Genomic DNA, 27,703 nt, shown 5'->3' on the forward strand with positions numbered 1-27,703 from the left:
AACAAAACTAGCGACTACGGACTGAGCAATAAATCACATCATAATATTCTCATGTGATCAATCTTGTGTTTGACCCATCCATCCATCCACCCCGACCTCCTCCCTATACGCAGACAAAGTGAATGGACATCCGGCGCCGTTGCTCTGAGAGGGTCTATATTGCTGCGGATGGGTTTACTACATTAAAAACAAAAAGCCAGTGCGTGAGCTTCACTGTCCTGAGAGTCAACGACGCTCATGCTCATTAGTTGCAAACGGATACATACCGTTCACCAAAACATGAGCATGTTCAATGAACGCAAAGTGAGACCGGGCTGTGTTCCACTGGAAAACTCCGGTGCATGCATGTGTTTGTGTTGTTGCTGAGAGAGGAGTTTCCTCCCTTAAAGGTATGGCACGACTTCAACCATACAGGCACAACCACACTTGCTGGCCAAACACCCACCTCATAGCGAGGTGAAAGCCAGTGACGTGGCACCGGCCATCCCCCGCCACTCCTTTGCATGTATCAAACTTGTTTCCGGCGGCAGCAGCAGGCAGCTGTTTTCAGTGAAAAAAGCTCAGATAAACCCACTGCACACGACCAGCTCAGCACCAAACAGCAGACAGACACAGTTAGAGACGAGCTGGTGGGCACATTTAACAGCTAAAGAGCCAGACTTTTTTTTTCTCAGGAGCTGGTGGAGACTAACCTGACCTGCCAGATGGTTTGTTACACAGAACCATCTGAGAACCATCTGATATTCTTTCAATGAAGAAATACTCTCCAGTTCTGATATAACTGATGTTATCACCATATCTACGCTATCCTCTTTAGGAGCCGTCATTGTTGTTTAGAATGAACAGCCTCTCTGCGTTGTCTCACACTTTGGTCTCATACACCTAAAACCACGCCCGTAGAGCTGCCAGTAGCTCCTCACAGGATGCTGATTGGTCCGTGATCTGGCTTGCCGGACAAAAGCAATACTTGTAGTCTAATAAGATAGATTTTCATGTGATATGTGATCCTGTGATTCTCATGTGATCTTGTGACTCCAGCTGCCGTGCAAGGTTAGGTGGAGACCAAATCAGAGCTAAAAGTGAGTATTGGACATACATTCATCACTTTACATCAACTTCATTATGGGATTATATGTCCGGGCAGCTGTATCTATAAAAGCAGCTCCAAATTGAATTTTGATTTTAAATGAAATTGCACCAATCCAATTTTTTCTCTGTCCTACCCTGTTTTGTGAAAGACTCAACAGAAATCAGTGAAACAAGAACGTACATAATATGGCCCAACTCCAACTGCCAGTTCCTATTCATGCATGCTTTAAATCAACCTTTCACGGCAGCTGGATTCTAACGATGTCAGCTACGGGTGTAGCTTAGGTATGTGTGTAGACCAGTGAGACCATAGTGTGGGCACTGAAGCCAATGTTTTTGTTAGTTTGTTTGACAGATGATTCTTCAAACCAAGCCAAGTATTTTTTGAAAGTGCTTGCCCTTTTCCAAACAGTTTCCAATGACAGCTTCTCAGATGGTTCTGTGAAAGAAACCATATGACGGGGTCAGGTTAGCTTTGAATTGAGCTTTACAGGTTCATTATTTGTCGAATTATTATTGAATTATTAGAATTCTCAAAGTGAGAGCAGACCATTAAATTAGCAAAATAACATGAAAAATTGCCCAAAAAAATAAACAATATATTCGTCCAATCGCCCAACCCTATCTACTGACTGATACTCAGACACAGGGTGTCTGCTGACATCAATTAGCGGTCCAATATCAATCAATCAATCAATAAAACTGTATTTATACAGCACCTTTCAAACAAGTCAAATGAAATTAAAAGTGCTGTAAAGACGATTGACAAAAATATAGTGTTAAAAATGGATTTAGAGACTAATGCACACCAAAACAACCAATATAAAAGTTCATTGAATAAGAAATCAATAAAATATGTGTATTTAAGATAATAAAAGATAAATAAAATACAAGGAAATAAAAATAACAATAAAAATAAATGAATAACAATTATGAAACTACACAAAATAAGCAGATCGTATTAAAATAATGCAATTTTAATAAAATAAAATAGAATAAAAGAGATTATATAATTCAATAAAATAGAGTAAAATAGAAACTATAATGGTGATGATAAATAAAAAAAGTATTAAAAATAAAAAAACATCAAATTATAAAATTATAAAACACTACATAAAAGCCAGACTAAATAGATGGGTTTTTAGTTTACGTTTAAAAATATCAATATTTCCAGCTCCTCTCAGTACCTCTGGAAGGTTGTTCCAGCGGCTGGGAGCGTAAATGCTGAAAGCAACATCACCAAATGTTTTTGTTCTGCCAATAATACCATCATTCTCGTTTTCCCAAATCTATACCAGTACCTTGCATGAAAAAAAATATAATCTTATCCCTAAGCACTAATAACAAAGAGAATATTAGAAAAAGTGAAGCTGAAAGATTATTTTTAGCTCTGCTGGTGTTTGCATGCCTACACATGAAAACCAACACAATACAATCCCATTAGATTTGACAAATTTCCAAAGAATATATGAATGGGAGAGTAAGGAGGGGATGGGGTAGGAACACCTCTAGAGACTGAAAGCTTAAGGTAGTATTTCAGCCCAGAGAAGCAGGTGTCAGAGGGTGCATCATTATCAAAGCTACCTCGCTGTGTGTACACGCCTCATCTGCCACCTGCCTTCATAACGGCTCATGCTCTGCTGTGGCTTCATCTGATTCATCACTGAGGCTCGTCAGCAATTTAAACATCAGACGCCGGTGACGTTTTATACTCCTCTCTATCTCTAGGTGTCCTTCTCTCTTCTACACACATGAAAACACTGCAGTCGCCAAAGAATCCCACTCATCTGCATGGCAACTGGATCATCCAAGCCATTACAGCCTGAGTGGAAAGTCAGTTGAGTGGCATGGCATCAGAGATGTGATAAATAGTGTGTAAGAGACTGGAGGTCTGTGTTGGGCTGGGCTGATGGGGAGGCGGGGCACAGCTCTGTACCTGTCAACAGCTAGAGCTGTGACAATTGGCAAGAACCCGGGTTGCATTTCGACACCAGTAACTGCAAAATCGAATGTACAAAAACTTTTAAGAATCTGTGGTCTTTGTGGCATGAGGTAATGGACATTGGCTATTAGTATCTAACTCTAATCAAATGGACAATCCTCATAAGCTTTCCACAACAGCGAGCAGCATGTTTTTGAATAAAATGCTGAACAAAATTACGTCAGATTCACACTATTCCTTTTTACAATTGCCTCATGGTTGTCTTCTTCGTAAAAATATTTGCAAAAATAGCTTGTAAATGTAAGGTTGTTCAGCAGCCAACTCTCTGATGGTGGCTGTCAGAGGCTGTGTCCGAAACCACTCCCTCCCCTCCAATACTAACACTCAATACATTTCTTACAAGTTCATTCTTGACCTGGACAAACACTAGTTTGACAAAAAAAAACAACTTACCTCAAGGTCCTCTTACTACCGTTTCTAGAGCTTTCAACCAGACAATCAACAATCCAAATCTATCCACTGAGGGAGATCGTGAGATGAGGTTGAAAGCTTGTGAAAAAGTTAGTTAATGGACCTGGAGTTACAGAGGACATGAAACATTTATTAGAATAAAAATACCTTGCATAAAATCTGATTTCTGGTTAAAACTATTGATATGACAAATTTATTTTCGTAATTTCTACCTAGCTATCTAGCTAGCGAGCTGTCATGTTGGAGTGACGTCATTCCATACGTAACAAGGTTGGTTCCAGCTATGGATGGTCAGATGCTCAAAATTGTGGATTTAAAAAGTACATTTTTGTGCCTTGGTTCGTTTGTTCGTGATGGCTATGATGTTTTTTTTAATTCATTATTAATTAATCCCACCGTTAAAATAACACGATACAAGACGCAACAAGAGCAATGTTCAAAAGAAGAAATCCTATGTATGTAAGGTCAACAGCGGTGCGACTACCGGGGCTCCCTCGCCCACGCCGGCTAGTGCCTATTCGAGTGTCTCACAAAATATATTAACCTGTACCCAATTAGATTCAGTTCAGAGTTTAAAATGAGGAATGCACCATTCTGGGCTACAATTCGGCCAATAATTGTAGGTCAGAATGGTGCACTCGTTTTACACATATTGAAAAAAAAAAACTCCCCTTATCTGCAATAAACAATATTGATAAGAAGAAGATAGAGATGGCTAGGACATGTATTAAAGCTGAAGTAGGCGAGATTGGAGCAAATATGAAAAAAGAAAGTTATTTTTATAAAACGGTCACTATACAGGTGAGACTAGTATGAATAAAAAAATCATGTGCCTCTGTGTCCTCCGGTGCTCCTAACGGCATCTGCAAGATTTCACAGACCGGAGGAAAACAAGCAGTCAGAGCTGATCTGAGGTCTGCCGTCCATCTGCTGTCTATGAGAGCCGGCTGTCAATCACTCGCAAACTCCGACCAAACGGTCAAACTAGGCAGCGCTAATCAAATATGTATCAATATTCTGTTACTGTAATGCCTATTTCTCTCCTCAATGTTTTCAGAAACATGTCGTCGTGCACGGTTTAGCTTAAAAATGAGAAAGTTTGTGACCCTGGAGCCATGTTGAGAACTGTTTCGCTCTCTTTCTGAAATGCCCTGTGATCGGTCAGTCTCTCGTCACAGTCTAGATTTTTTTAAAGCCTGAAAACAGAGCCATGAGGAGGAGCAGAAGTCTTATTATGGAATGTTTGCCCGATGATGCCAAAAACGTGTTGCCTACTGAAGCTTTAATACCATTCTTTGACTCACATGCTACCCTCAAGGCAACAGTGCTAGCCACTGAGCCCCCAAAACCCCTCATACTTTGACAAAGGAAAAGCAAATCTTTACTCAATGTCCACTTAATTGCTTTTTCCACAAAATCTTGGAGTGAATATTTTGCTTGTTGTTTGTTTCAGTTAAATTGATCATTAAAAGGCAGCTTTTAGTCAGACATATAGTCTACACACAAACCCAGTGTTGTCCCAGGAGAGCGATTCTGTCATCCACAATGCATCATCCTGGTCAGTATAGAAACCACACTGTGCCAAAGCTCGAACAATAGCGCTCTGCTGTGCCACAGTCAACAATCCACTGACAAAGGTACCATTTACAGTTTCAGAGCTATGTTAGCTCTGTGGTGGAAGCCATGCTGCTGCAGAAATAGATCTTCCCAAGTCCAGATGAGTTCACAAGAATGAACCATAGGGGTAGAGAAAAAGGGGTGGGACCAGTATGAGCTGTTTAAAAGGCTGCTACTAGTATTCTTACAGTTGCTAAACCTGTAATGTCAAGGCTGCCATATCTTTGAAATTTGTTATTTTGCATGCAACAATAGTTGGGAGCCAGATTCAGAGCATCCTAGTCTACATGTGTACCGCCCTATACACTCCAGACATGAGTTCTAGATGGCTAATGTAGCTTATTATTGATGGCAAATTACATCAGTTACATGCATATCAAATACATCCTAGCAGAGCCGACGAGCTTCCGCATTCAGATCAATGCTAGAAAGCTTCCCAGCTGCTCAGTTATCAGCAGCAGTGAGAGCATGTGGGTGTGCTGCAGTGCAGCAGGGAGGCCTGACACATTACAAAACCACTGTTGCTATTCCTGGAGCTTGAGATGCTTATGTCAAGAGGTGTGTTGAGTATTGTGGGTGTGGAGCCTGGATGCATGTCCAGCTGCTCTCATTAACGGTAACCACAAATGACATCTGACATATGACATTCTCATTCCCTCTAAATGAGCAGCTGACTCGCTGGAGGCAATTAGGCAAGGTGAGGGAAATAATGTGTGACATATCTGCTAAGCTCTGAAACGTATATCTTCTTCTGCTGAGACAATATGTCACTGTGAGCAGAACATGGAAGATGTACCCCCTTTTACGCCTTGCATTCAAATGCGTTTTGGGCGACTGGATTGCAATCGAATAGTGCTTGACCGTATGAAAGCACAGGCGTTAATGCACCCAAATTGCATTGAGGACAAATTGTGATCCGATTGGCCAAACCACCTTTGGAGTTGGTCAGGGACACATTGTGACCATGTTGAACACAAGAGTAAATGCGATTGCGTTTTCAAACCACATGCAACACAATACAACCACCTGGGTGGTAGTGATGCTCGGGTCGACCCACAACATTTGGGTAAACTAACTAGAAAATATCACAGGTTCGGATGGGCGAGTCAAAAAGTAATTCATAACTTACAGAAACATTGTGTGCAATAGTCCATCTTCTACTCTCTCTTCCTCTCTCTGTCACACACACACAGCGCACACAGCGCACACAGTACACACAGCGAGCGCCACGGCGTTCAGTCCTTAGTCCTGAACACGTTTATACAATTAGTATAAACTTTACTTTTTAAAGGTTGTCAAAAAAAACAGTGTCTATAGTACACAACTACATAATACTTAAACGTAGGGTCGGTAACAGGGCTGGATTGGCCATCTGGCATACCGGGCATTTTCCCGGTGGACTGACGTCCTTTTGGACCGAAGTATGTCTTCTTTTTTTTTGGCTGATAAAACAGGTAAATCGTCTCATTTCTTTTCCTTAATTGACAGTGGGCTGGCCCAATCGCCCTGTGCTGGACGGCCACAGTGAGGAGGAGAGGTAGAGAGATTAGGGAGGGAGTGTAGAGTTTGCAGTAAGCAGTTATGGGCTAGCTGTCTGGCTCAACATATGTCATGAGAGATGAGCAGTGCTCGAATTGGGCCGGTACGTAGCGGTATGCAATATTTTACTCCTCAGCATACTGTGACTTTTTCATGCGTACCGGAGCTTCTCACAAGCTGCTGGTACTCTCCTCTGCCCCTCTTCATATCAGGTTCTCTGGGAGATTCATAATGGTGATACATAATGGTGCAGCGTCAGCGTATTTGCGCCGCGTGGGTTCATTGTTTTGAAGTCACAAGAATTCAGGAAACAAAGTCTATGAAACTGAATTTTTTCTGGGGGAGGAGCCCCAGACCCCCCGCTTTGGTTTTGAAATCCTCCCTATTTTTTAGGTCTCAAGGTTGGCAAGTATGCAAAACAACCACATTTGAAAGTATTTCCTCAAACAGAGCCTTCAACGAAACGTGGTACAAACAGCACAAATGGCCGGCGATGGAGCCAGTCTGGGCCAAAATGCCAGGGCTGATTTTTTGTCCCAGTCTAGCCCTGGTCGGTAATATTAAGAAACTAGTAAGAGTACACTTGATTTTAAAAATGATAAAACCGAAAAACCTAGCCCAGTGTTGCCAACTCTTTTCCAATGAAAGTAGCTAGCAGCACTAGCTCCAAAAATCTGTCTAGAGAGAAAGTCACTAAGTCGGCAACACTGATAGTCCGTCCCTTCAGGCTTCCTTCCAAAGCCACTCCCCCAAAATTATTGACATAAACAACGAACATGGCTTTTGTTAGTACGCGCAGCTGTCAAGCTAGCAGCTTGTAGAAGACTCATCATCAATCACTCAATCATTTCATTCAAACAAAAAAAATATATTTGAACAACAACACCAACCCTACCTATAAAATCCCTTTTAAATGTTAAAAGAAAAAAATAGACAAAACACATTGATTTAATGTGGGATCAACTTAAGATCTAGTATTCATGCTTCCAATAATTAAGTAAAAATTGATTAAAAATACTTTTGAATGTAGGTGAAAAGCGGATTCACCTTGCTCACTGCCCTCGGTTCAACTTAATTTCACCAGAAGTTGCCATAACTCAAAAAGCTTGATGAACACTGTTACTTAAACATTTTGTTTTTGTTGAGCCAAAGCATTTGTTTTTAGACTTAATCTTCTAGGTAAAGGGAATTTATGTAGGCAGGTGTGTGCAGGATGACACTCTCATTTCAGATACTTTTCTATGCATATGTGTTGTTAAAGTCTATACATATACTGTAAATGCAAGAGAGAATATAACAGATGATGAAGGGGTAAACATGCAGATTATTCTTAGCTCTGCCAGTGTTTTCATGTCTACTGTACAGATGAAAACCCAACACAATACGCATATCCATCAGATTTGACAAGATTTACACAGGGGTTGATGAGATATCCCTCTTGAGACTGGAAGCCCATATTAGCGTTTCAGCCCAGATATTAACAGAATACCAGCATTGTTTGTGAACCTCTGCACTGGCCCTGCCTCTTGTCTTGACATATAACATCTAACGACAATCCATAAGTATATGAAAAACCTCAATTAGACACTGAATATCAATATCTTTTCCAGTCGTGACGTCACACTGAGGCGTAGTTCAGAATAGCTTGTTCAAATGGAGCTATTTCATCACATAGTACCAGCTTTATCCTCCAACAGCACTTAAATTACACCTCTAATGGTGAAATCCACCCCAACACTATGGTTCCTGTTTCCCATAATAAGGACTCTCATTGGACAAAGGTCTGGAAGGATAAATATTTGACTGGTTTGATCCAGTCGATTAACATTCTCACTCTTTGTCTCTCAGTCTTGCCCAGCGTGTCCCAGACTACAGTAAGTCATCACTGGCTCCCCCACTTTGACAGTTGAGTCTTGTGATGCGTGAAGGACCTGCATGCTGAATCTTCTCTCTCTCACTCGCTCAATCCCTCTTTCTCTCTCTCTCTCTCTCTCTTTCTATCACACACATACAGTTCACAGACTACTTTCTTTCATTCTCCCAACAGGGCTTAACAGTGCACCATGCACTCAGCAACACCAATCCCTACTTACCTAGCTATGCAAAACACACACATGCACTCACTCACACACACTGCAAATACTTTACGACTACTGGGACTATCGCATGAACACATCAGGATGCAGTCTGTCACATAAATACATCATTTTGGGAGATCTCCTGCGGAAATCATAGCACTACAGTATAGGTATTATTTACATATTTATTGTTGGTGCATTTCCCTGAACTGATGTCACACAGATGTTTTGACCCCTCTTTGTCATATGAGCTAAGCTGTGACAGCTGGAGTCAGACCAGATGCTAGTGAGACATCATACCCTTACATGCCACCAGCGGAGGTGTCGGAACAGTACTGGGCTGTACAGAGATTTTGCATAGTGGGCACAGTCAACATTGCAGATCACGTGTCAGACTCTGACCCAGAAGGAATGGTCCACACACAACCATTACAAAGCAAACACACTGAGAAATGATCTTTGTGTTATTACAGTTTGAGTCAGGTCCAGTATGAAGCTTTACTTGAGATAAATGGCAGACATGAACCCAAAAGCACAAAACAGGGAGCAATGAGAGTTCAGCTTTACTCAATTCAGAGGCAGGCACGGGCGAAAACCAGAAGATCAAGCGAACAATTCCAGCAATCCAAAAATCAGGCAATCGGCCCAAACATTTGGAAGCCTGAAGAATGTTTTCAGCACAGGTGCTCAGTGAGCCATTTTTCCTTAATACATCCACGCTATGAACCTACTGACATGACCTGGAAGTTAAGTTAAAACAGGGTTCTCTGTGAATCTTCCAGCAGTATGCAGCTGGATAAGGTGCATCTCAGCTCAAGGACAGACAGCAAACTTCCAAGGGGAAAAAAAAGGGACTGGAGCCTCCACATTATCCCAAGGGCAGGCCAAAAACAGCTCGCCCACAACAAGTACTTTCCTTAGTGAATGGTCCACAGACAACCAAATCTAATATCAGTCCTCCCAGACATTAATTAACATTAACTCGGCCTGCCGCGATTAGCCAGCATAATCGATGACGTGAACGCTGAAAATGCGTCCACATCAATATTTTAAACCGATGCATGTTTTTTGAAAACTTTTGTCCCTTTAGCTGCTAAACTCTCATAAACCCATAAAGTTGTCTGTTTGCTATCTTAGAAATTACATTGAATACGTGTTGGAAGAAAAACTATGCCAGTTTTCAGCCGGCTCCGAGTCACTACAGTCTGGGCAGTACATGCAGATGGAGTTCCCCCCGCACACCCGACCAGAACACTAGTTACTTTTAATTCTTTCAAAGTAAAACTAAAATCATATTTAGTCATCCCTTTTTGTAGTCTGAGTTAATGTCAACGTGTTTTGTAAATGTATTGTTAATAGTTTTTTTTTATTAAAAGAAAGAAAAAAGGTCTTTGAGGAAATATCCCATCTGTTTTCCTCTCATCAGCTGGAGGGGCGTGTCCCTGTCTGTGTTTGATGGACAGCAGCTGGCAGGCTGCCAGTGTGCCGGTGTTACACCGTAGAGAACGAGAGGATGTGGGAACGAGAGAGTGCCGATGTTACACCTGTTATGGAAATTGTTGTGTTAAATGCTCATCTGCTGCTTGTAGCTGCCAAAACATAATGCATTATATGCATAATGAAGTATAACCTAAGAGTGACTGTTGTGAAACTGCAATGATTTGATGTAAGAATAAAAGCCTGGAGAAGTAGTAGGCTTCTCTCTGTCTCTCTGTGTGTCTGTCAGAATTAGACTTCTCCCCATGTGTCTGTGTAAAGGTATCCAATTTGCATATCAAGTGCATGACAACTGTTGCCAGGTGAAGACCGCTAGCATGTAAAGGTGAGTGAGCAGAGAGCGACAAAGAGAAGAACAGAGAGTAGAAGAGAGGGTTAAGAGAAACAGAACCTCAGAACCGGAGGTGTTCTGTAGCTTGTGTTCTGACATTGTTGATAAGCATGCACCTGTTTGTAACAAAGAATGTTTGAATAAAAAGAATATTCAAGTATAAGCTGCAATGTACTTGTAGTGTACATCTGCTTGTGCATACACGGAAGCTCTTGTTTGCAAACAATTAATTATCCTTTGGAATAAGAGACAAAGACAGATATTGTGTTAGAGTATTTAATTATTATTCATCTCACCCTAACTAGATGAAAGAGGTTTTTTGTTTGCCACGACAACTTGGGGGCTCATCCGAGATGTTTAACCTGAGTTTTCCTTAAGGCTTTTTCACAGGTCAACTGTGCACAGCCGGAGACTGGGTCCCGGCGCCCAACCTCTCCCTAAAGAGGATCGTGATCAACTTATGGGCATGACAAGGGGTTGCCTGTTGGAGAAACGAATCAGGGATTCCTTCAGCATCTCAAGGGGAAAAAGAACTTAAAAGGTGAGAGCATAATATCTGTATGGTGTATGTGTGTTACCTCGCTAGAGGGCTGACTACTGATGTTGGACAAATTAATAGAATTACACTAAGACCTTGTTGTACTAGGCGCTGCAAATAGAGATGGCTTCCATGACAGTCACATTAAAGGTATGCGATGTAGCATTGTCAGCTGCTGTTTGTAAACACACATCATTCAAAGTTGGCCACACCTCCACGGCTCAACCAGCCGGGGAGAGAGAGCAGCGGTGGTCAAGCGAGCTGGAGTGTGAATGAAGAGAGGGAGCGGCGTTAGCATGAATGAAGCAGTCAATTAGAGAAATAAAGCATTATTTTCAGATTGTTTTTCACTGCGGTTATGTACTAAAGCACAAATAAACACAACCACACTGTTGGAGCCTTAATGTAGTTTTTGTTATCTGTGGGTAACAGAGATTGAATGTATGCTTTTAGTTCTAGCATTGACCACAGGTTGGAACATTGATATGAAAGTGCATATAGGTTAGCTCTCAGCTGATGAGGATCAGGTGTGTGCATGGGAAGCCAAACAGTTTTTGACCGTGCCGTGTGTAACTTATTGGCTTGGATTCTGCTGAATGGAAATAGGGGATGAACAATACACAGATATCTGCATGATTCTATGGTGAGATGTGCAACTGTGAATAAATACAACTGATCACAACGTTATACCACGCACTGGACATTGGTTTGTTTTTAGAGCACGCGTCCAAACAAGTTCTCCCGTTCGCCCCTCAGCAGCTTATTGTTATTTCGTTGTTAAAAGTCACTACACACACCTTCCCACAAAATCCGTCAAGGTTCCGCATTGCCGGATTTTGAATGAATGCAGCCAAAGCACACGCTTCATCCTGTCGCCGTGGCCTGTCTGCTCTGTATACGTGCATGTTGGGGACACACCGATAGCAGCCGCAGAGGAGAGAGACGAAGAGCATGGGAAACACTGAAGCACATAAAAACACACAGCAATGCAACAACCCATTGGTCATCAAATACCGTGGCTTTGTATCATAGACTCTAAAGGGTGCCAATGTACCAAAAACGTCCCAAACACAGCAAAATAAGAAGAAAAGAGAAAATACAGGCAGAGGGCTGCAGGGTCTCTGTGAATATAGACGCACTTCTAGTGGGTCAGAAGTGATGACCGAGAGGGATTCGTTTTGTATCAGTCTACACATTGATTTTTAGAAAAATAAAAAAACTGTAGGAATAGCTAATTGGGCAGAGCAATGGCTCCTATTTTTAAAGATGATGATGAAAAGTTCTCTTTTGCAGTATTGAACATATGCTTAAAGACATTTTGTGTTGGAGTTTGTATTATTCAAAATTTTGACACTGACAATTTCATTTCAACTGCAAATGTATATTGGTTCCAAATATTGGTTATCTGTCTTCTTGATTATTAATAATCTGTATCAGAATTGGCCATCAAAAAAACATGTCCGTCAATCCCTAATTAGGAGTGTGTATGTGACTGATTACCATCTCAGGCTGTCAGTCATTTTCCAAGTTCACTGTAGCCTGCCTCAACCTGACAACATGGAAAATGACAGCCCCTATCAACAACAACAGAAATGCTGTCTGGTAGAGGGTATACTGCCAGACATCATAGAGCACGTCCAGAAAAACTGTATAAACCTGGACAGGGGGGCAACTGACATGACGAAAAGTATCCCAGTGTATCCCCTGCAGTCTTTTCAGCAGTACTGCATGACAATTTGGAAGGATTTCCTCCTTCGTGTGATGTGGTACTTGTTGATGATGATCTTTTACTGTGTTCCCAAAACAAACAGGCCTGTGAGAGAGACACTATTGTGCTGCTCCAATAAAGCAGCACAAGGCCACAAAGCTAGTCTAAAGAAACTGCAAAGTAATGTCTTTAGGCCATCTTATCTCTAAAAATGGGATACAGCTGTCCTCCCAGAGAAACAAAGCCATTTTAAAAATTCCAAAACATCTCACAAAGAAACAAATAATGGCTTTCCTCAGCATAACCGGCTACTGTACCTGAATATGCTGAGGCCTCTGCAGAGTATGGCACATGACCATGGACTGAGACCCACTGACGCTTTACTCTGGACAGAAAAGTTTCACCAGACTCAAACAAGCACTGACAACAGCCCCAACTCTGGGTCTGCCTGACCCAACCCAGCCATTCACACAGACTGTATGTGAGAAAAAAGTGGATTCATGTCAGTTTTGTTACAGAAACATGGAGGAAATCTGAGACCAGTGGCTTATTTCTCTTCCAAATTAGATGCTGTGGCAGCAGGTCTCCCTCACTGTTTGAAAGCAGTAGCAGCAGCTGCCTTAGCAGTGTTAGCATCCCATGGCCTGGTGGGATAGCAGAACCTGAATTAACTTGTTCCTTGTTCCCTGTTACTTCCATTCTCCCAGAACAGCGGACCAGTCTCCTGACTCCAGCAAGAATAATGCATTACCATAATGTGTTACTTTCTCTCCCAAAAATCACTATCAGCTGATGCACTGTACTAAACCACAGCAACTCTTTTACCCACAGAAGCAGATGGTGAGCTGCATGACTGCCTTGCAGCAATTGCCGAAGTTTGCAAATCACCGGTTGATCTGAAAGCAACGGCATTAAAAAGTGCCGCACTCATTCTCTATGTAGAAGTCTGAGAGACATTGTTCCCAGACGGGGGAACACAAAGGATACTAACATGTGACAATGTTCACACGATTTGTAAATCACACCATACAGCAGATGTCAGGATATCTGGAAAATGATTTGAGAACACACTGTGCCTTTCACCCACAGGGTGGGCAGTGGAAGGAGAGAATGGCACTATCAAACTCATATTGAATAAAGTGTGTGAAGAAACAGGGCTTAATTGGGTTAAAGCTCTGCCCCTGGTGCTACTTAGCATAAAAGGAAGGGGAAAGCCAAAGACAGGCTTTTCCCCATTTGAAGTGCTTATGGGAAGGCCAATGGATATGGGGATGGCATTTCCCGGTTCAAGAGTCTCTTTGAGTGGAGAGGAAATGGATTAAAACAATGCTAACCTACAGTATTGCATTAATCTCTCAAACTCTCTAAGATCCATTTATACACAGGTGAAAGCAGCACGATCAGGCCGGGAGACTGGGTGGTAGTAAAAGACTGTAAGAGTAGTACTGGAGGAAACCATGCTGGACGGAACTGTTCCAGGTGCTACTAGTGACCAATTCAGTCATCAAGTTGGCAGAGAGCCACGTGGATTCACACTATCCACTGCAGGAAGGCTCCTGCCTAAGAGGATCACAGGCCTGACCCTGAGGAAGCCTGTGAGGACGATCAGGGCAACAAGAGTTAAGTGCTGGTAACCTCTGACTACAACACAACCTGCGAGTGATGGAGCCAGAGAGAAGGACGTGGCACCCATTCAGGAGAACTGGCTGTAGGATGAGAAGCAGCCTTTGCTTCTTGACAGTGATCAGCTGTCTCATTGTGCTTCCCCTGCTGCTGTGGTTTGAGCTTTGGACTGAAACAAGAAACATTGCCAATCGCACGCGGCCAGGTGACGACACAGGAGAAATCCATCATCCACAGGGACGGACAGGCCCCGTGGTTAGCAGTGCCCCTTTCACCGGCGAATGTTTGTTTAGTCACTCATTCAGCAAGCCAAGGTGCAGCACAAGATGTGTGTTTGTGTTTTTAAGTTAGATAAAAAGGAAAGCAGGAAAGCTAATTGTTCAGAGTCTCTGCTCTTGTGTTGTGTAGCAGGCTGCTGTCTGGCTCAGTGTGACCGTCATCACTGCTCTATGATAGAACACTGCTGTTACTGCTGTAAGCAAGGTTCTATTGGCTGTATCGAAATAAGGTCTACATCTACGAAGACAGATACCGGAACGGTATTCCGTCAAATTACTGGTAAAAAAATATATAAAATATAAATTTCTCCATTTTGGTTTCAGATTTTTTCTCAAAGGAGAACACAGGGCAAGTGATTTACAGAGCAGATATGTATGCTGTAGCATTTACATTTCTGTTGGATTTATCTGATAAGACTTTAAGCATGTTTTGAAATGCAGGACTTTTACTTGCAATGGAGTACCTTTCCTGTGTGGTAATGCTATTTTTACTTAGTAATATTCTGAATGCTTCTTCCACCACTGGCCACTGTGTCCAATAAATATCAATGGTTTCTATAAAGCCGGTGGAGGCTACAAGGTTCAGTACACCCCAGAATAACAAAAGTGTTTTGATATTCCTAGAGCCTAACTGGGACTAAAACGGCAGAGGTGTCAATCAAATCAAAAGGGGTTGTGGTGTAAATGTGCTCATTAAACTTAATGGCACATTGCTTAAACAAATTGACTTGGTGAAGCTGAAGGAAAAGGTTGGGAGGTCATTAAGACTGAGGTATGCTTGTAATAAATTAGTACATAATAAATAAATTGTACGTCGTTCGGCCTTGGTCCGGTGTCTGCCTGTCCAACGTTACAGCAAGGTATCTAGTATCTGTTGAGTTGTTGCCTCAACTTCAACTCTACCGCAGATTAAATGGGCCCAGCAGTGCAAGGTACACACGCAATAGCTCTCAATGGTGATCAAGTGTTTAGGATAAATTTCTCTCAGTTGTCACCCTTGTTACTTATGTCTCATAATGTTGCTAGCCGTGATCAATATCCTACCATAAACAACAAATAACAGGCTTCTCCTTTAACATCACCGGGGAAATGATTAGTCTTTGGCTCAGCGCTGCCCGTGGCACCGCAGATCACACTGTAGCTGTAGATGCTGGATAATGGACGGGTACCATTTAACAGACCATGAGGTGTTAAGCTAGGAAGCTGTGTGACATCATTCCCCTAAACAAGGCAGCTGTTTTTGCCCGGAAGCTGCTATAGTTTGCACTGTGTTTTTGTTGTTGGAAACCTGTTGTATTTTCATCCTCAGGGGGTTGACCACAGTTTCAGTGCAGCGATTAATTCTTGCTAGTGCATTACATAACACTATTGTTACAGATGCAGCTGATGTACTGGTCCCACTTTATGTGCTACATGCAACAGTGAATAAATGCTGCACTGCTGCTCTGATGTGATGCAGTTTGTTGAATGTTGTCTATAAGCCAACATTAACTTCAATTGATTCTATTCTGTTTTAATGTCCCATCGTTTCAAGATGGTTTCAACGCCAATGATCCTGAGCAAAAGACTTTAATTAAATATCAGGAAAAACAACTATTGGTAACTTTAATCCAAAAAATATCTAGGCTTTATCTGTACCCACCTACACAAAAGCCACATTGGTGGTGGGAAACTTATTTTTATAATGTCTAGCGCTTAAATTAAAGATATAGTTTTTAGGATTCTTTGAGGTGACTGCACATAACTGTCAGTGGGCGCCACCTCGGCTCCCAGTGGACTGAACAGGTTACCCAGTATGCAGTGAATTTGTTTAACTTGGTCACAAACTGTAGAAAAAGTTGGACATAGAGTCAGTGATGTCCCCTGTTGGTTTTATAGTGACATTTCAAAACCTGGAGCTTGGAATTTCCTTCTTGACCCGAGGTTGTGAATTGCCGTGAAGAGACGTGTTGAGGTGGGGGCGAGCAAGTTGAGTGTCTTGTTGTATTACCACTGAAAATTGGCTGGCTGGTTTTATCGTTTAGATTACAAATAGGGAGTTTTGTTTTTTGGTAATTGTCTGGTATACACCCCTAATTTAGAAGAGGCAACTTTCCACCATGAGGTTTAACTCTATCCAGCTATTGCGTCACCAATGGCAGGTGGAAGCTAAATAAGCACAGCCTCTCTTTGGCCCTCTCTCTTGATTTCTAAGAAACTAGTGTATACTGTTGGCTCTTGCACCATAGATCCCATACTGAATCTGTGTGTGTGTATGTGTCAGACAATAAAGACAAGAAAAGGCAGTCAAAATGAACAGCCTTAAGTGTGTAACTGCCACCCAAGACGGCATCAAAAAGCCACCTGTTTGCTTGAGCAGAGAGAGCGAGTAGATGAGTGCAGGGACTATGAAAGGAAGAAGAATTATTCATTATCACGGGGGGCCAGGGGTGTTTTTATGTTCCCCCTTCAAGGCTCCTCTGACTTCTCTGTGTTTACTGCTTTTCTGATACAACTGAAAAAAGGGAGCATTGTCTGACTTCTTGATTCTGCTGCCAAAAGGATCTGTCTTTTTTCTGAAGCCGTGCACTCACCGGGGCGCCTGTACTATGAAGCAGGGTTTGGGGTTAGTGAGGTAACTTCAGGGTTAACCCTTCAGGGTTTTCTGTCCTACGACAGTGGTTCACTTCTTACCGGGGTAGATCGCCATGGTAACTTATGCTGAACACCTAACCTGCTCCGGAAGTTAGAAGAGATCAACTCGTATAAAAGCACCGCCTACTGACCAATCAGAGCTCGGTGCGCAGATCGTATGATAATATTACACAAACATTATCTGCGCGTATATATTCACAATCGCCGGTTGTTGGCTGACGGTGGCCGGTTGGAAAACTTTTGCATGTTGCCCGATCCTATATTACATGAAAAATGGTACTGATAGTTTTAGATAAGAAGACTGTGAGAAAAATGCATCCTGTGTAGAGAAAATAAAAAAAGAGTGATTTCAGTGCACATTTTATTTTGTGATGTCGTTGAAGTAAATGAATCCTCAACTTACAGAAGCCATCACATTATATTTCTGAGTTGAGGTATACCAGAGGATTACATCAGCGGCTACGACTTAAAGGAAGTAATGAGTACACTGACATTAGATTTTGAATGTAGCCTCCCCATCTCTGGTTCCTAGCCAAGCCAATCATTGCGTATTTGTGCCTTGGTTTCTTGAATTAACTACAGAAGCACTACAACCACCCTCATCACTAATTGTAAACTGTTTCAGCTTTAAGACGAATCCCCTGTGGCTGACACTGTTATCTGATGTAATCACTAATTCTAGGTTGGAAAACCTTCTCTCTTGCTTGTCTTAGTTGGTGAGAATGCTTTGTCTTCCAGGGCATTTGTCAACAACTTTTTCCACCACGGTTATGGTATTAAGTAACAAATGCCAACCGTGACAAATACAGAACCATTTTGGCCTGTGCTATCCTTTTACACTCATGTGTACGTGCTGTGATGATGGGAGCAGATATATGTGATGTGTAATGGTATTGGGCAGGTGCTAAGAGCAGCGTGGCGACAGAATAACCAAATGTGAGGAAAGCGGATCTTTAGTTTAGTGACTCATGCTGGCATGTGTATCATGAAAGGTTCGCTGCTCCACAGTCAGCCAGACATTGCCGGCAGCAGTCCACTGAGTCTGGTGGTCTCCAGTTAACCAGTTTAACAACTTACAGGCTGACTGGAGCTCCATAATGCAGTCCCAATGGGCCCTCTAACCCGTACAGAAGAAAACCTAGAAGAGAGCTGCATCTGCTGATATGCAGTGATAGAAATCAACTAGCAAAAAGGAAATGAGAGCAGATGTATCATTATGGACTGCATTGCAGACTGAGCCGTTCGACCGAGCATTATCCATAGAGTGCTATTTATAGGTCAGTGTCCACTCAGCAAAACGTACACACAGGAAAGTATCTTTCAAACCAGTCACACACACACGGCCACCGTCCTACACAGGCTCATAAATAGTTGGAAACAGCGTAGGGATCAATACACAGGATGACTCAGATTGCACAGAGCACGGCCGCCACAGCTCAAAAACAGCCCCTAATGCCCCCAAACCACATATAGCCTCTGAGATGTAATACTCCAGCTCTGTATTCATCTACCAGTGCTGCAAAGAGAAGGCAAGGACAGCGAGGTTGAATGTTAAAATGCTTTCCCACTTTATGCAACAAAAGAAAAAAAACATTCAAAGCAAAAGGTGCTGAGCCATCACCACCGGCCCATCAACACACAGTGTCACCTAGACAATAAATCACGGGAGAGCCTTGAAGGATCCGCACTCAGTCTGGTGTTTTAATTATCTCATCACATCTTGTTTTTTTCCACAGTTTGGCACAATTAGCCTGGACCCCCTGAATCGCCACACACATCTTCTATTTGTTCAAATGGTCAAATACAGAAATATGGCCACGAAAAGCGTGGAGGAGACGGACGCAGCCAGCAGCATCGGGTTGCTGTAACTAAGTGGATTTACAGAAAGAATTACTTAAATTGGCATATTTCTTCAGTCAATCTGAAAAACGTTAAGCTAACTGCTCCTAGTCGGCATGACTGATACGCCCTTCGCTACTGATTGGTTCCAGCAAAACAAAACTAACCTAGAGAAGGCAATTTCAGAAGAAATTGCATTGTGAATACTGGGTGTTGAAATGCTGACGCTAATCTGGATTGTTTAGCTGGATGGCTTTAAAAGTTGAATAATACTGATAATGTTTAAAAGATGTGGCACGGCCTGCTTTCCTCCAGAAATGTATGGTCTCCATTTCCATGGGAGTCAATGCGGCTGCTCCTTGGCACTTTCAGGCTCAAAATTATGTATGAAAAGTTCAAATTGTGGGAATGAGAGCAGGTTTAAGATTTCGGAAAGTATGAAAAGTATGAATACTAGAAGTAATAGCGCAACTGTTCAATTGAGCAGAAAGTTTTGATGTGGAAATAAAGTTTCTACGTAGAAAAATGTGGAACTAGTTGAGTGCCATATAAATGTGACATGGGCATAATAAAGAGCAAGAGGAACTCCCCTCCACACAGAAATCAGCTAAAATGAGCCAAATGTCTCTGATGGCTCTAAATACTACAATATTCTGGGAGACTCAGTCACAGTTACTGCTCAAAGAGGTAAATCAGAGCTGCAGCAAATTCAAAACACTAACTGCTCAAATAAAGCTTCAGTCCCTCTACACAAATATGGGGTTTAATAGTCTTTGTCATTATCATAGAACCTGCAAAAAAAAACACTAAAGTGTCCCCACGCAATTTAGTATTACACTTCCATAAAGTTGGGAGAATTAAAAGAAAGAGTGGTCAAAATGGATGCAGTATATAAAGGCGAAAGTATCCTGACTCTTTGTCCCTATATGGGTCAAACTCCAAAAACATTGAATCCTACATTTCCCATAATGCAACTTCTTAGTGTCCCTAAACCCTTCCGTTTCTGGTTAACACCCAGGTCTTTCAAACTTTGTAACACACACAAGATCGCTGTTAAAAAATGATGGTGTTCCTAAACCCAAGATGAAATAATCCTGATGACATCACAGGGGTTATTTTCTCACAGTTTTTACAAAGCTCCTCCTGAACCACAGATGACATTATACCGTTGTTTTCACAGACTGAGTGGTACTAACCATGAAAAATATATATATTTTGGTGTGTAAGATTTAAATCAAAACACATACACAAATGCGCGAGACTTCCTTTTCTCTCTCTTAGATATGGAGGGAAGAAAAGAGAGAGGAAAACAACACTTTGGTTTGTGTTTTTTGTACTCTTTGTTCTTTGAGCCTCTCCTCTGTAGCAATGACCACCGCTACCAGATAAGCAATCCTCTGGAACCTCTCCACACAAACACACACACACACATATACAGTATATACAGTATATATATATATATATATAGCCTGACTGACAGAGATGGAGAGACATTTTGGTTTACTGTCGCGTGTGCAAGTTAAGGTGCATCAAGAGGTTTTTGAAGGTCAATTGCCATTGCCATTGCCAACATTTTGTCACAATTTTCAATCTTTAAACTATCATAGTAGAAACATTTATAAAAAAAAAAAAAAAAAGTCCCCTGACAGAAATGCATTGTTGTCAGGTTGGATAAGCTTCTGAAACAGCAATTAGACCATTAGAGTCAATTTAGGCTAAAGGATTCCAATACAAACAGTGGAACTGTGTTCTATTGTGCAATCAACCTGCATCACAGCCATTATATCAGAGGAGGATGTCACTCCACTCAATACAACACACATCTGAATTGAAGACCTGATATAATGGTTAAATCATACACCGTCATAACAATGCAACCTGTACACACAGATATACACACCAACACCATGTCTCACTTGTCAGCAGGTGCAGCCTCTGAGTGGACTGCCAAACCTACAGCCTTTCCAAGGGCTACAAATACAGTGAAGGATGCCAGCCAGGCACAGGCACTAGCCACCACAGCTAGCACAGCTAGCAGGTTGCATGCACACAAGACCTGCCTGCAATGCGTGACACGACATGAATCAATCACACATTCTAATCATGAAGGCAGATAGGCAGATCTCCCACACGCATGCATACGAGCAAGCATCCAAGCAAGGACACGCTCGTCCAAATCCATTGTCTCTGGGTTTGGCGTGGAAACACAGACAGATTGATGAAAAGATGGATTGATGGCTGGATGGATGGATGAATGGATGGATAGATGGAAGGATGGATAAATGGATGGATGGAAGGATGCAGAGGTAGATAGCTCACCGGTTTTGCCTTCTTCCTTTCTCTCCACCTCTTTCAGCACATTATCCAGGCTAAGTGTGCATGTGTGTATGTGTGTGTGTATGTGTATGTGTGTATGTGTGGTGAGCCGGCAAGGATGCACACCGCTACATCCCCTCCTCTTCCTCTCTCTGATGATCCCTCCCTCTTTCTCTCTCCTCCCTAGGATTTATTTAATTATTTCCCACTCGCCCTTTCTTCCCCCCTCTCTCTCTCTCTCTCTCTCCTCACAGCTGATGGAGTCGCTTTGCTTTTCTCAAGGCTGTTTAATTCTCCCTCTGTCTGTTTCCCCTCTCTTCTTCTAGGACTTGGTATCCTCGATGAAGTCGTATCACGTCTTTTTTGGCGTGGCAGGCTGAGCCAAAAATAGAAGATTAAAGGGGAAAAAAATGCAGTGCCTGCCTTGTATATTAAGAGCTGATATCTGCACAGTACAATGCTCCCCCCGCTCCCCTCCCTCTCTCCCTCTCTCTCTCTCTCTCTCCTTGTCTTTCACTTTCACACTGTGTCCCTCGCCCGCCTCTGTGTCTGTGTGATGCAGCAGCACTGTAGGCTCCTCCCTGGAGAGACAGCGGTGCCACACAGCTGAGAGAAAGAGAGGGGGATGCTGGGAAAAATTGGTGGCAGTGGGAGGGGGAAGAGGAGGGTGGGGCTGTGGGTGGATGGGCGGTCCTTGGTGGTTGGTGGGGAGTGCGGGGGGGGGCTGGGGGTTCTGCCAGAGAATCCGGTGCAAGGCAGGGCAGCCTGCACTGAGCGCATCATCCAGGATTTCAAAACCTCCTCCCACCCTCCATCGTTCTCTCTCCACAGAGGGGGGTCTGTTCACTCTTCACACACACACACACACACAGACACACGCTTCAAGGCTGGAAAAAAAAAAATCCAGAAGCAAGCTGCTTTCAAGGGGAGCATTGTCTATTGTTGTCAGCTCTACCTTCTAAAGCATAGATTTTAAATCAATAAAAAAATATTTAACAATTCAATATTTATTTATTTTGGTAACATAAATTTACCAAAAACATATGGGACTATCAGAAAGGCCCGAATGGCACCATTGGTCATTCTGAACATATTTTTTTAAAAACAGGAAGTTGCTGAAAAGGAAGTCAGCCATGTTGGATTTTGTGCATTAATTTGAACTTTCTAAACATGTTTGAGGTCTTTAAAGATGCTCAACAACTCAAGAGACTTTGCACCTGTCTTCAAACTAGTAAATATTTTGATTTGACATAGCAATTGGGCATTGGCGTGGGCGTGGCACATCAGCTTAATAGCGCCCCCCCTAATTACTTTTAGCCTTCATACGCACCCTTGTTAAACTTGACAACTCACAAAATTTGGCACACACATCAGAACCTGTGTGAACATTACTAAAGCTTCTCTATATGATATCCAGAGCATAAATATAGCAGCAAACAACTATTGTCTATGTAAAGATATAGAGGAATAATGTTTACCTGAGCAGAGAATGAAGTAACTTTCCCTCTGCGTGTGTTGTAATCCGAGCTTCCCCGTGCTTTGTTGACACATGCCTTTTAGTGCATGTTCGTGCATGTGAGCACTGGCTAGCTCACGGCCGCCGCTCTGCACTGCTCTAATATACGGCAGCGATAACGTCATGTCATTGCAGAAGCGTAGCACCCACCCTCTGGTTTCACCGATACCGGTGACTTCGACATAACACCAGCAACATGAAGGAGATCACATTTCGGTAGAGGTGGAAGGGGGTAAGGCACTGTGCACGTTGTGTTTGTTTACTAGAAAGTTCCCGTGTTTTTTGGGGTGACAACAGGCTTCTGTTGATCAGTGTATTGCAAGTCCGGTGGCCCACAGCGTTAACAAGTGTGTGGTCGAGAGACAGAGAGAGAGAGGGAGTGACTGACGGTGAGTATGAAATTAGCAGTAACGTTATAGCTGTGAGCGTAGCAGAGCAGTGTGTTTACAGTCTAGACTGTCAGTGAATAAATGCTACAACTCCTCAAGACCCAAGCCAAGTTCCAGAGTCTTGCTTGCCACCTGCCGATTGAAGTGAAGTGTGTTAGCCCCAGAAGATAGCCACAACTCTGGCACAGGCTCACTTAAGGTGGACTAGCTATTCTCATTTTGTGACAAGCAGCTGCCGAGTCAAGTGCGAAACCTAGTGGTAAAATTCGGTATACTGGTCCGGTCCGGTGTTGTGACTTAATATCAAACAGGTTTGACATTTTTTACACTGGCACAACTCAACTGCTTCCAGCTTTGTTTTGTTTTCTTATCATGGTGTATAGCATGCCCTTTCACTCATTTTGAATATCAATAATAAATAATAATAATAATAATAAGAGAAATGACAAATATTCAACAGCAGAATCCTTTTCCAAACCACAGTCCTGTTATACTGTAGTATATTTAACCAAAGACCAAATGCTGTTCACCTCCATTGTAATGAGGTAGTAGAAAGTCTCAGTGATTAAAAATCACATCCATGAAAAGCAAAACGATCTGCATGGTAAGATTCCACAAATGGAAATTGGAAATGGTTAATATGTTTTTGGTGAACTGACCCTTTAATGTTTCAATATGTTCACAAAGCATTAGCTACTGCCTGTTTTATCAGGAGATATCTGTACAGAGTTAGCCTTGAAAAGCACAGACACACAGTGTGTTCCTCCCTCCTCCACTCATTCTCAGTCTTTCTTCCCTTCTCCTCCTCTCTGAAAACAGTTCTATCCTTCCCTCCTCGTGTTCATCAACAGCAAGCAAATGAGAAAACACAGCCGGAAGCCACAATGTCACATGTACAATATTACAGTATATATCATCCACAGAGCACAACAAGCAAAGCTTTACACAACACATAACTTGGTGTGTGTGTGTGTGTGTGTGTGTGAGAGAGAGAGACTGTGTGTATCCTTCATTACCTACCTACAGAATGACACTCTGCTCTTCACACAGTAAACCGGTAGTCTGCTACAGCACAAAAGCACAGGACTCCCGTCCCATCGGACACACACACACAGGAGTGCAGTCCACAAGCTGCTGAAACATGCTGTCACAGCAAATAGACAGGGAGGGAGCGCAGCAAACAACATGGGAGTACATGGGAGAGACACGGGGCAGAGCAGTAGTGACCACAGTGTCACATTTCTATCTATGTAACCTAAAGGATATTCAAGTTTAAGAACAATTTTTAGGCTTTTTCACATAGAGCTCGCCATGAATAAACGGCACAAAAATAGTTTCTGTGGTGGAAATGGGCTATATACTGTATTAACCCTGTGATGAACTGGTGGCCTGTTCAGCATGTTGCAAGCCTCTTGTCAAGTGTGCTGGGATGGATGGATGGATAAATAGCAGGGGTGTCAAACATACGGCCCGGGGGCCAGAACCGGCCCGCCAAAGGGTCCATTAAGGCCCACTGGATGACTTTGAAAAGTGTAAAAATTGCAGGGAAGTCATTAATTCCAATTTTATAATAACACGCACTGCTATTCCTATTTGGGGGTCGTGCTGTCCTAGTAGCGCCCAAGCTACGTGACACTGTCAAGCGACTGTTCATGCAGGAGCCGCCGGTGGAAAATATCTTTGTCTAAAAAGGAAAAAATGGACACAGTTTGTTGGGTTTTCCAAGAAAATGGACCAGATCCTATGTCTTTACAGAGGTAAATGGGAAGCCAGTGTGCTTGGTGTGTTCACAGCACCTTTCAGTGCTCAAGTTATATGATATTTGGGGACACTATCAGACTCATGGCAGAAAATACAAGAACTTGGCAGGAAAACTGAGGAGATAAGAAGTCAGCGACACATCTCATCATCTCTTTTGTAAATGGATTGTTCATTAATTGTGAACATTTTCAGAATGTACTTGCACTTCTTTTCACTAACAGGAAGGGGAAATTTGAAGGTGTTGTTATTTATAAGTTACTATGCAATGGTTTGACAAGTCCGGCCCACTTGAGATCAAATTGGACTGTATGTGGCCCCTGAACTAAAATGAGTTTGACACCCCTGAGCTAGAGGGACAAACTGATAATTAAGCAAAAGCGATTGTTAAAATTGGTAGTTCAGCTTCAGCTGCCCTGGCCTGGGGGTTAAAACGCTGAAATATAGTCAATGTTTTGAGTGCAAAAGAGAAATTGTGTGTGTGTGTAGATTTGAACAAGCAGAAGGCCCTCCGTTGTTGACTGTCTTCAAAGCTGCTTAGTTTTTACCCCTCGTTTTACCAGTTGGAAAACTGTAAACTCTCAATTTTACTGACTTTTTTACATTTGGCTGGAATACACCTCTGGCTGCAAAACTGCATGATCTAGCTGTAACACTGACGAGTGTTAATTCTGCATCGTGGCTGACTCAGGTTTGGTACTGAGACGACAGAAATTTACAATTGAGTCTTCTAGAGCTGCAGAGGGTCTAAAGTCTACCAGACGGGTCCAAAGAGAGCTCTCAGCCGCCTGCACTTTGTACTTACACCAAAGCCTGGTGCCAGGTACATACTGTAGATGCTTAACCTAGTTTAACAGTGCCATTGGGAGTCCTAGAGGGGGATAGAGAGAGAAAGCAGAACTGATTTACTCACTGTCCTCTCCAGGGCAGGGCATGCCAGGCCGCTCCGGGATACTGGGGAACACTGCAAAAGACAGAAAATTACAGGAAACAATTCAATCAATGCTTTCAATCCGTGTTTTTCTGCCCCTGTTGCCAAGCAGAGGTGTGAGAAAAATATGCACAGGTCATGAAAATGGAAACCCTAACCATCACCCATATGCAATCTAGATGAACACCCTGAATTTATATCAATTGAGAAATTTGCACTCAAGGAAATCCATAAATAAATGGAATTGTTTGTGTGCCTTGTCATCTCTTAAAAGTTTGCTAAGTTACACACTTTTCTGTGGTGTTTTAACACATTGTGGCAAATAGCTAAATAGTTATTACGGTATATTAATAATGATGAAATTAAATTAAAAGTAGGAGCTAACTCACCATGCAGTAGTAGTCCAGACCTCCTGGTTCGATTGTAAATACGAAATGCCTCCTCCAGCTCCATCTGGGAAGAGATGGTACAAGGGTCCCCTACACACACACACACACACACACACATACAAACTCAATATATACATAACTGTAATAATAATAATATAATCATCTGATTCTACCACTTTGTATGAACATGTTCTGTCCATAGACTATATAAGAAGTGGACGTAGTCACGTGACGTCACCTATCGGTTTGTGGACTGCCGTTTTGAAGCCTCGAGTTCGTCATTTTAGCCGTCGCCATTTTGGTCTTTTACAACCAGAAGTAACACGAGAGGGTGGAGCTAAGTAAAACCGAACGCTGAATAAGATAATTTAGGCGACCAAAAATTTTACAATTAACTTTCATGAACTGAAAACACACTGTGAAAGGGTTAAAGTTCGAAGATGACAACACGGACAACGCCTTGGTAGTGACCTGTCAATCACAAGGTAGCCACGCCCTAAAGCATCCCCTACTTTATGGTCTATTTGACTCTAAATGGGACCATAATTTACTAAATGAACATCATGCTGTATTGAAGAAGACTTGAAACTAGTGATTGAGACCATAAACTCATGTTTACAATGTTTACTGAGGTAATAAATCAAGTGAGAAGTAGGCTCATTTTCTCATAGACTTCTATACAATCAGACTTATTTTTGCAACCAGAGGAGTTGTCCCCTGATGGCTATTAAAAGGAATGCAAGTTTAAGGAACTTCCGCATTGGCTTCACTTTTCAGACCCCGGAGTTGCCCGCTGGTTCTGTCAGGCTAAATGTTTACAGCCCTTCACGAAACCAAAGGTGTTCAGACCCAACGTTGGATTGCTAGGTGTTGATTTGTACACAGAACATATACCAGCAGCAGCATTGGAGGTAATGCACTACATAATGTGTTGTGAATACAATAACTTAAAGGGTCAGTGTGCAGGATTTGGCAGCATCTAATGATGTAGTTGCAGATTGCAACCAGCTGGGTACCCGTCTGCTCACTCCTCCCATTCCAAGACTACGGTAACATGAGCCGCAAAGTGCAACACCGTGGTAACGCCACTGGCCTCGCTCAGAGGCCATATTTACCATAATAACACTACTTTAGTAGCAACTTAAGTCAGACGCCGGCTGGCGGTACCACGGTTTTCAACTCTGCGGCTCACGTTACCGCAGACTTGTAAAGGGAGGAGT

At 42.4% G+C, this 27,703-nt stretch overlaps 1 protein-coding gene and 1 long non-coding RNA gene across 2 annotated transcripts in view; one reads left to right on the forward strand and one right to left on the reverse strand.

Moving 5' to 3' along the window:
* Positions 1-27,703, reverse strand: part of prkcz (protein kinase C, zeta) — a 127,236-nt gene that overhangs the window by 90,441 nt on the left and 9,092 nt on the right. Inside the window, exons 3-4 of the mRNA XM_037773726.1 lie at positions 26,484-26,573; positions 26,077-26,127 (exon numbers count right to left, since the gene is read on the reverse strand). Coding sequence (XP_037629654.1) covers positions 26,077-26,127; positions 26,484-26,573 — 141 coding nt within the window. The remainder of the gene's footprint in view (positions 1-26,076; positions 26,128-26,483; positions 26,574-27,703) is intronic.
* On the forward strand, positions 8,114-11,442 carry LOC119490401. Its single transcript, XR_005207394.1, has 2 exons — positions 8,114-11,105; positions 11,211-11,442. It is a non-coding gene; the product is annotated as an uncharacterized LOC119490401 (long non-coding RNA).

This window comes from Sebastes umbrosus, chromosome 6 (genome assembly GCF_015220745.1).
Source record: "Sebastes umbrosus isolate fSebUmb1 chromosome 6, fSebUmb1.pri, whole genome shotgun sequence".
Classification (NCBI taxonomy): Eukaryota; Metazoa; Chordata; class Actinopteri; order Perciformes; family Sebastidae; genus Sebastes; species Sebastes umbrosus.